The 10,974-nt window shown below is 26.8% G+C and overlaps 1 protein-coding gene across 1 annotated transcript; it reads left to right on the forward strand.

Annotated features, from left to right (window-relative positions):
* Positions 1-3,726: 3,726 nt before the first annotated feature.
* Positions 3,727-10,040, forward strand: LOC149059928 (uncharacterized). The gene is made up of 4 exons (XM_089226941.1): positions 3,727-3,793; positions 5,198-5,372; positions 8,774-8,908; positions 9,644-10,040. Exons 1-4 carry the CDS (start codon positions 3,727-3,729, stop codon positions 10,038-10,040), a joined length of 774 nt encoding a protein of 257 aa, XP_089083067.1.
* The last annotated feature ends 934 nt before the right edge of the window (positions 10,041-10,974 follow it).

The following is a 10,974-nucleotide window of genomic DNA, read 5'->3' on the forward strand; positions in this document are numbered from 1 at the left end:
TGTTCAGAAACGTTATTTTAGTAGCTCCATACCTACTTAACTTGTTTAACTACACAATTACCTATGTATTATTTATTATGTATTATGGCTAGTCATAAGATACCTATGCAAAAGACTGAAATTTCAATTGGTATAAGAAATGTTTATTGTTAAATATTTTTTATAAAATGATAAACCTAACCTATGTAACTTTGATGTGTTACTAAAAATATTATATTTACTAATATACCTACAGTGATATACTGACAGTTTTATTCTATACCTAAATAAAAAATAAATCATTTAATTTTTAATTAAAGTTGTTTTTTAGAAATTTATAATTGTCCCATGCATTTTTCATTGAAAAGTTTTATTTGCCCCGGTCGAGCCTGAACTATTTGGGGCAAATGTAAATTTGTATGTATTAGATCTATCAAAACATCAAATAAAACCTATGAAAGATTGTTTTCATATACCCCAGATCCAGATTCTATTTCACTCATGTAATGTGAAATCATTGTTTACATATACCCCTAAAAAATAGGGCAAATGTAAATTTATGGGGCATATGTAAATCTATATTTTTTTCTAAAGTGATTTAATATTCTTGTCTTGTGTAGGAAATAATATAAGCCTAGGATATGTTTATAAAGGTTTTTGATGAGGAAGAAAATTTATTGTCACTTATAATTTAAAAATTCAAAAAAATGCAAAATTTATTTAAAATTACCCCATTTGACCCTATCATCTGTAAAACAAAGTGCTCAACGTATATATAGATGTATTATAATAAACATCAACTAATTATTATTATTTATATTATTACAATATTATTATAGTTTATGATTATGAAGTACTAATAATTTGATATGAGGGTTACCGATCGGGGTCGTGGTGAAACGTGATTGCAAATATCAACTTTGGGTTGAGCTGGTCGTTCATGGAGTTTTTTTCTGATTTGTGTCATTCATCGACTGTCTAGAGTCCTGATCGGTCATTCCCTCTACGATAGCAAGAAATCCTAGTCAGCATATCCGTTTCGACATCACTCGCCTTGTGAAGAGTAATATATAAATATACGATGTTTAAGAGTGATGACGATAATCGTTACAAAATTATTTTGTTGATAAATTATGCTACCTACATAGGTAGCGAGCAATGTGCAAACAGTTCGGTCCCGAAGCCACAAGGAAAAAAAACTGATTTAAAATGTTTTACGTAGGCCATCAGCAATTGATGTAGTTACCTACTTATCGCTTATCAATTGTTTTTCCCAACCAAATAATTTGTTTGAGAACACACTAAACCACTTAGACCATATTAGTTAAATTATTTGACAAAATGCATGTTTTATAATTATCTTATCTACCTACAACTATAAATATACTTAGGCGCCATAAAGACGAATATATTCTTATCAGTTATCAGCCATCATGGTTTTAGTAAAGGCAACATATTTGTTTATATAGTACTAGGGTTCAAAAAAAAATTACAGTTGTCAGTGATTAATGACTACAGGGTGATTTTTTTATCAAACAACACACATTATTTCAAAAACTATTGATTTTTTTCAATTTTTTTTTATTTTCAAAATTTCAGATCCATCTTGTTCTAGAACTATATGTCTATATATTTTTTTTAATATTTTCACCCTTATATTTTATCAGGTAAATCATTATCAACTTTTGATTTTCAAATAACAACCTATACTTAAAATGTCATAAACTAAAAAGGCTATTTTTTCAATGAATTTTCACATTTCAATTTTCAATTTTCGTTAATCCGTTTACAAGATATAGCCTCCCAAAGTTGGGTGGTGTTTGTGTGTTATAGGTGTATGCTAGGTGGTATTACACACGAACACCATATAAGTGTTGTTTGATAAAAGTATCACCCTGTATATGTTTAATATTTATGCAACCGATGAACATTCGAAATCGAACTACATACCTACCGCATATACCAAACACATAAATTGGTTTTGAGTTAGATATATTTCTTTGATAAAAAAAATAAAAACAAACATTGTCGTCTTCGTGTCGGGCGTCGTATTCTATATAATAATATATAGTATAATAATGATATTTTCATAAATTTACCTCCTGCGTAGTAATGATCGACAATCAGATTTCAGAATTCATTACATTTAGTGCAAATAGGTATACGTCATTCGTGGTTTAATAGAATTAAAAGAAAAACATTACAATACTAAAACTTTTACAAAACAAAAAACTTTTTCTTAGAAATTACCACAATAATCTAATAGTCTGCTTTAATTGACATTTCGGTTTCACGATGAAGTTCTTGAAACACATGAATCAAAATCGAAAATCTTGAAATCTTTTATAATAATTGTTTAATGCATAAGATTTCCTATAAAAATATTAACATAAATTATACTCGTTAATGTTTACATATTTTCTACTTGGATATCTTAGATAGGTACCTAGTTGTTTTAGTTTGTATTACCCTCTTATTTTTAAATAATAATATTATGAAACCACGAGTTGTAAGTTGTAGTAAGACAAAAGTATATACCTACCTATCTATTTACAGATTTTTGGAATGGGAATTGATTAAAATGCACTAAATTTACATGGTATGGATTTAAGGAAAAAGAAGAACATAAATAAATATGTATTAATTAGATTATCCAGAATTAGTGGAGAAGTGATCAATAGGTACAATGATTGTATTATTACGATTTTAGTCAACTTAACATTTTTTACACTCATATATCACGTAATCTGTATTATAAAAATATATTTACTAAATACAAAATTAGATGATAGATCAATGTATTCGTTTTAGGATTTCCATAGCGCGCCTTAAGAAAGGCCAATAACTTTTTACGAGTAAAATAATAATGATGTGAAAAAGAGTATAAATAAGCACTAACAAATTCAAAACCAAATGGACTGATTTAAACATACAGTTCGTTATGGAGGAAAGGGGTGTTGGCATGTATTTACTCTTAATACAACGCCCTAATTAAGTTTAAGAATAACTCTGAAAGTAATTGAGTACTTATGTTGGATACATAATACAGAACATCAGTAGCAAACTACTTATAAGAATGATTAGTTTGGAATTTAAAAATTTTGAGTTAAGGTTGCCTTTTGGTTCCATTCTATCCTCCAAACTAATGATTCTTTTTAGTTCATTAAGAGTTCCACCACAAATCAGCACGCATTCACGTAACACAAATGAATGGCATAATCAATATTCAAAAATTCATAGGTGCAGTCTTTTCACTGGTACCTCCGCTAAAAATCGATTGCAGTTAATTTAGAGTTGAAACACAAACAATATTTGTATGCGTATGACAAATATTTTGACTAAGATATTTAGATTTTACATACGTTATTAGTTGATCACTGTTATGTATCACTATAATAATATAGTCCAGAAATAGTACGAAACTCTAGACAGTAAAATTTATTAGATACCTATATAGTATATAATATACATTTAAGGTAACATTTGTAATACGATGTTACCGAATGGCCAGTAAATATAGTTTTCAGACGCAGAGTGGAATCGGTCAAAACAGAATCATCGATTGACCGTTAGGTGCGTACTTGAAACCCCTTCTTATATGAACTGTTGTCACTCTGTAGCTACCACCACCGAGGTTGCTTATAAAAGGGGCAAGGGCAGTAGTAGAATTTCTGTCTTCTGAGTTCTGACCATCAGTGTGCAACTACACCAGCCACCATGATTTTTTTTAAAAGAATCTTGATTTCGATGACTTTAATCATCGCTATCACTTGGGAGGTGTTCGGGATAAGCTCTGATCTGGATTTGTCTAACGGTGAGTATCTACATTATTTTTTAAATTTTGTTTATGTGTTGCTTATATTATTATTTTTATTAATGAAACAATTTTTTTAACTGAGCTTTTTGGATTTAGAACAGCTCAGTTGATATTTTTATTTATTTACTTTAAATTTTATTGCAATACAAGAAAATATATTTATTTAATCACTGTTTTTCTTTAAATTGTATAAATGGTGTATTACATACATTGTATTTTGTTTTGAAATATGAATGAAAAACAATTTAACTAAAGTTATACCAGGGCCGGCCCAAGGTATTTTGACGCTCCGGGCAATTTTTTGAAAGGCACCCTTAATCAAATTCTCCATAATACATTTAATACTTTTTATACTTACCTACATATTTTGTTTAAAATTCTTATATTTATGGATAGGTAAAGGATTGCAAAACGTATATGGATACAATTTATAGGCGTATCGGCTGTACACATACTTTTTTGGTTTTCCCGAGTTAATGATTATAATATATCATTGAATATTATTTTTTAATTATTTGTAAAATAATAATAAAAACTGGAAAGTGGAGTAAAATCTATAACAAAAAATACATAACAGAATATTCTGTCATAGATAATTTAGACTTTTAGCTATATTATTGTCAATTTGAATAAATATTACGCTAAAATTTATAAAATATTCGTATATTAAAAGCGCCTCTAAAAAAGTAATGCCCCGGGTAACCGCTTGGTTCACCCGTATCTTGGGCCGGCACTGGTTATAACTAAAAAAAAAATAATTTTTTTTTAATACGAAAAACAAGTGTTATTGTATTAAAATTTGATATATGAAACCGTTTGATTAGTTCAATAATTTATGTTAATATTTAAATTATTAAAATTTAATATTTTCTAATTTATCATTATAAAATTGGGAATTAATAATAATTTTATTTATTTGTAGAAAGTATTAATTAAGTTTAGATGTTTATTGGCTACTTGTATTTAAATATTTAAAAAATAAATAATATAATTCAATATTTTTACTGTATATCTGTATTATATTATTTATTTTTTAAATATTTAAATACAAGTAGCCAATAAACATCTAAACTTAATTAATACTTTCTACAAATAAATAAAATTATTATTAATTCCCAATTTTTTAATGATAAATTAGAAAATATTAAATTTTAATAATTTCAATATTGAACTAATCAAACGGTTTCATATATCAAATTGTAATATATATTTTAAATTATGTTTAACTTATAATTAATTAACCGAACCTTATAATATACGCACTATATTTAAATAATGTTATTCATCATAAAAAAAACTCTTCGATATTTCATCGATTCATCGTTGTTAATTTTAAACTCGTTCTATTTTATTTATACCTATTTGTTATATTTAAATACAGTCTCATCATCATAATTTCAGCTTATATCGAAACATTTTCAGAAACACTATCCCACCTGAAGCTGGTCGTTCCTAAATACAATGATCTCGACGAGTGGATGTTGTGGCTGTTACGGCCAAGGCTTGACCCAATGCAAACATCATTGTCGACTGATACTACGAACACCGATCCCAATCAGCATGAAGCAGTTAAGAGGTATAAATTCATCCTTTTATTTATATGACATTAATAGGAATAGACAGAAGTCATATCACCAATAGTCATTACTTAACTAAATAGCCATTCCATATGCATTTATTTTATACATTATGCAGATTTAAAAACTTCCACTGTTTTTTTATTATATTATATTTTGTCATTCGACGCAAAATAGTTTAAGTCAGATGTTACATCGTTACATGGTGTGTTAATCGTAAAATTTATAAGTATAAATGAATAATTATGACAAGTGTTGAGTTAAAAAATTCGGAGGTTTTCAAATGTATTGATAATTTTACTGGAAAATTGAAAATGCGTGAAGATTTTGATTGGAATCATAATTCATATTGATTTTACTTTTTTTTGTACAATTAATTTTAATAGTAACGAAATAATAAAATGATTTGAGTGTTAAATAAACAAAAAAAAAATAATAGTTAAAATCAGGTATATTAGTGTTACCGTAAATTCTCGATCACTAGATGAACTTAGGTTTTACTAGTTAATGTTAGGTTTTACTGTTTGTACTAAGTAAATGCTGATATTCTTAGTTTTATTCGGGCTTTTACTAAACACGTTGTGTACATCCTAGGACATACAAATTGACTTGGTAAAATCTGATCAATACACGACATACAACATTTAAGCGATAAGCTGCGTAAAACTTATAATTATTATAATGCATATTAAAACAAAATACTGACAGTTATTTACATTTTTATACAAAATAAAAATGCATTTAAAAACAGAATTAATATTTATTTATTCATAAAAACTAGTAAACTGGTGGGTAGTTAGAAATAATAATTTAAATTTTTATAATTTAGTCTAGACCAATCTAATACCCTTTGTTCTTCTTTCTATATCTACTTCTGTTATTCCTATTTATATTTTCTTCTCTTATATCTCCTAACATTGTGGTTTAACATTTTTTATCATTTTTTTTTTATTTGAATGCAATGATAGGCATAATTGTATACGAAAAACGATTCTGAACGGAGATGATTTGTCAGTCTAGGATATATTATATTTAAATATTGTCATAATATTCTATTCTATTTTGAAACAAATATTTCATTTTTCAATTAGGACGCATTTTGCATAAGGCATGGTTAATCATCAATTTTTCAAAAAACAATGCATGTTATCATAATTCATAATACCTTATATTATCATAGATATACATAATATACCTGGTTTGAGGATAAATCGTTATAATTACGCGATTTCGTAAAAATTTAAAACTCAAACGCTCAAAACATTTTTCCTATAATGACGCTTCAAATTTTCTCTATAGCTATTTGAAGCAAAACTTATGGAAAACTTAGTGTTGAATTTTATAACCTTAGATAAAAATACAAACAATATTATGAATTTTGAACTACAAAATAATTCGCAAATATTCATGGTTTTGACGTATTTTTGTCAATATTTGAAATTCAAATGCTAATAAAAATTTAATTTGCATTTCCAGTGGACATTTTTTTTGTGATAAAGATTATTGAAAAACTTCTAAGGAATCTTATATTACATTTTTAAATCTTAGTTTAAAAAAGAAAACTTTTTATGAATTTCTAGCTTAAAATAATTTGTGAATTTTTGTGATTTTTACGTATTTTGTCAAAATTCAAAATTTGAATGCTTATAAAAAAAAATTGTAACTATAAATTTATTTTATTTTTCAACTGCTATTATAATAATATCTAAAGAATCTTGTATTAAATTTTCAAGATTTTCTATCTAAAAAATAAATTTTTATCGATTTGAATTAAAAAAAAACTAATAATGATTGAAAATTGCATATACCTATGAATAGTTCAACTTAAGTCAAAATTTTTTAAAAATTGCATGGTGGATAGAATATACTTATATATAAACATTCGGTGAAAATTTCATGTATCTATGGTCATTCGTTTTAAAGTTACATCAAAAATCAAAATCGATTTTGTCGAAAACTGATTGTACGTAAAATTTCCTGTTTTTCCGTTAATTTTTAGTTTGTTTATCCCAATTATTTAGAAAAATATTAAGAATTTTTTACATTTGATCCCCCGATGTATCAACTAGATTCACTTTCTGCTTTAACAAATTATTGAAGTTAAAAGTCGAAGCATTTGTACTGCCCTAAAACGTAATAACAAACACAAAAAAAAATTCATGGTTTTGACGAATATAAAAAAATTGTGCCCATGTATTCTTATAATTTTTTATTCACTATAAGAATAACTTATGAGGAACTTTGTATTAAATTTTCAAGTATTTTGATAGGGCCAAAAAAAATTTATCGACACTTCAGAAAAATTGAAAATTTCAGTTGTCTATTATAAATATCTCAAAAAAAGTCAAAATATTTTGAAAATTAAATCATGTAAATAAAATGCCAATCTAAATAACTGGTAAAATTTTCAAGTATCTACAACTTATACTTTTTGAATAATAACAAATATTTAAAATCGTTTGAGGATAAATATAAATCGTTATCGTTATGCTATTTCGAAAAAATTTAAAATTCAAACGCACTTAAAATTTTTCCTATAATGATGCTTCGAGTTTTCCCTATAGCTACTTGAAGAAAAACTTATGGAAAACTTAGTGTTGTATTTTTAATTCTTAGTTATAAACACAAAAAATTTTATGATTTTTAAACTTCAAAATTACTTGCAAATTTTTGCGTTTTCGACAGATTTCGTAAAAATTTGAAATATAAACGCTTATAAAAAAAAATTGTGACTTACGATTTTTAATTTTTTTTTAGCTACAAAAGAGCAACTCATAAGGAACCTTGTATTAAATTTTCAAGTTTTTTGGTCATCCAACATTTTTTTACCGGCACTTCAAAAAAAATTATCAACAAAATTGAAAATTTCAGTGGTCTATAAATAACTCAAAACAAGTTAAAATTTTTTGAAAATTAAACTGTATAATGTATATAGATATCACTATCATAAATATTTGGTGAAAATCTCAAGTATTTATACAGTATTTGCAACCATATAAAAAGATCGATTTGGTCGAAGTCTGGTTTTGCTTAAAAATTCCCGTTTTTCTGTCATTTTTTTTTGTTTTTCTCGATTTTTTTGAAAACTGTTGGAACTTTTGACCTCTATAATGCACCAAGGATATTTACTTTTACATCGGAAACCACCCCCAAAGTTTGAAATCGAAGCATTATTTCGACTTTTGCTGTACACAGACACAAAAACAAAAAAAAATAAAAACACACACCATTGTAAAATCAATATATTCATCACTTCGTTCAGAATCTAAAAAAAATTTGTATAATTTTTATTTTTATTTATTTGCACATGTACTATTATGGCATTTTTATTATGTATAAAAATGTAAATAACTGTCAGTATTTTGTTTTAATATAAAATATGATTATAAGTTTTACGCAGCTCATCGCTTAAATGTTATGTGTCGTGTATTGATCAGCTTTTACCAAGTCAATTTGTATATCCTAGAATGTACTCAACGTGTTTAGTAAAAGCTCGAATAAAATTAAGAATTTCAGAATTTACTGAGTACAAACAGTAAAACTTGGCATTAACTAGTAAAACCTAGGTTTACCTAGTGATCGGACATTTACGCTAACATTAAAAGGAATAATGGTCAGCTGCATAAGTGAAAATAGGGTGTGGGGGTCGTAGTCCCAAAAAACTTGTAATAGTCTCCCTAAAATCAATTATTCAATTGTTTCTAAAAAATATTAATGAATTTTTTTTAATTCAATTCTAACTTTTATTGTTATTTTTTATTTTTTTTTGAAAAAAATTGTATACTGCCTATTATAAAGATGCCATAGGGTAAATATTATAAGCTTTACCTGTAGTTTTTTTAAGAAAACAATTATTGTTGGTACATTGGAACGATTATTATACATAATTTTACTCTCAATATACTGATCTGTAACACAGAGCTAGATGGTATATTATTATTATTGTTAAAAATTAAACTTTTTTATATGTTTAAGTGAATATAATATGTGATGGGCAACAGGTTACTTTTCATATAATATTTTAGCTCTAATTGCGCCACTGGTCAGGTGTTGTAAAAGAAATAGATATGGTTAAGTGTTGAAGCAGACATTCAAGGACTAAGTAGATTGAGGGAAATGTTGAATGATGTAAGCGTTAAGTATATTTATTAATACCAAATAGTCGAAGAGCATGTGATAAATCTTTTAAGAATTAAACGCACTAAATGCGTTCTTGTTCCCAGTAACGATGTGTGTATAAATAGGTACATTTAATTTTTTACATGTAAAGGAATCCACGACAACCCCTAGTTAAAATAAGAGATGAATACAATGGATCCAGTTCAGTTCCTTCAGTATCGCTGACGAGTTACAGTTCACCGTTAAATGTAAATGGTGAGGACGTACACTCTAACAAAGTAAAACATTGGATACTCCAACAGCCAAAAATTGAGATGATGAATCGGATCCAGAAGCCCACGTCTAATAACAGACGTCAACGTTCGGCATCAGGTGCAGAAATATCATCTGCAGATAAGAATATTACAGCGACAGCAACCCTGATGCTTTCTAATAATGGTTCTAATGCAAGTGCTATTAATTGCATATTATCTCTTTCAATTCCTGTATCCCTGCCAACGCAATTTATGGAATTTTGGTTTAAATATATGTTTAAAATAATGCTTTGAAATTAATAATACAGTTATTATAAATTAACAAGCAGGTAATTTTGATTTACAATGTATATTATTGTTGAAATTATTATTATCAATGCTTAGATTTTATAAAAATTATATACTATATCTTATTGCATATATATTTTAGATAGGAAAAATTCAAATACGTATACATATACATAGCAGAATTATAATATTATTCTAACAATTAATGGTGTATTTTTTTTCACGTTATAATATTATCATGGCATAAATGTAAGAATGCCTTGGTTTCCTAATGTTAAAATTTTTTCTTTCGTGTGTTGGTGCAAAACTTGATCGTATGGTGTTTGATATTACAGCAGCCAACAGCTATGGTTGGAATTTGGAGTCAGTAGTCATTACTCATCTGATAAAAAACGAAAATCTATGTCTGGTAAAATGTGCACAAAGTAGCAAAAAAAAACTATATTTCAATTGCAGAGAAACTGTGAAGATAATAGCTATATTATAGGCTATAATTAAAATCCTTAGGTAGTACAACTGATCAGATGTAAGTAAATAATACTTATGTTGTTAATGTTATGTAAAAATTTATTGCAAGATTTTTATAATACAATTAATTTTAATTGCATTGAAAGCAGTGGCGGCGCCAGGGGTGGGCCCGGGCCCACCTTAAAAAGTCTCGGGCCCTCCTGTGGTCCACCCTAAAAATTAAATTTAATCATACTAAAATACTAAAAAATATCTCATGAATAAATCAAAATATGAAAATATAAAGTCATAATATATGGCGTGAACAACATTTTAAATGGGTTGAAAACTATGCACTATACTTTCAAGCCTCATAAATAACGTGTATTTTCCAGCGGCTGAATACGAAAATAATAAGTTATACTTACTAGTTATTATTAAATATTAATCAATGTTATTAATAATTTTGTTGAAAATTCCATGAACAGCGGGA

The sequence above is a fragment of the Diuraphis noxia genome, unplaced genomic scaffold (genome assembly GCF_037042655.1).
Source record: "Diuraphis noxia isolate RWA-SAM2 unplaced genomic scaffold, SU_Dnox_SAM2 contig0001, whole genome shotgun sequence".
Taxonomy (NCBI): domain Eukaryota; kingdom Metazoa; phylum Arthropoda; class Insecta; order Hemiptera; family Aphididae; genus Diuraphis; species Diuraphis noxia.

What these genes read in the sequence shown, in the direction of transcription:
- LOC149059928 (XM_089226941.1), top strand. Translation starts at nt 3,727, where the DNA reads ATGACTTTAATCATCGCTATCACTTGGGAGGTGTTCGGGATAAGCTCT. An exon ending in CAGCATGAAGCAGTTAAGAG is followed by an intron (nt 5,373 to 8,773) that starts GTATAAATTCAT and finishes AGTTTTACGCAG; the next exon opens with CTCATCGCTTAAATGTTATG. An exon ending in GAATTTACTGAGTACAAACA is followed by an intron (nt 8,909 to 9,643) that starts GTAAAACTTGGC and finishes TTACATGTAAAG; the next exon opens with GAATCCACGACAACCCCTAG.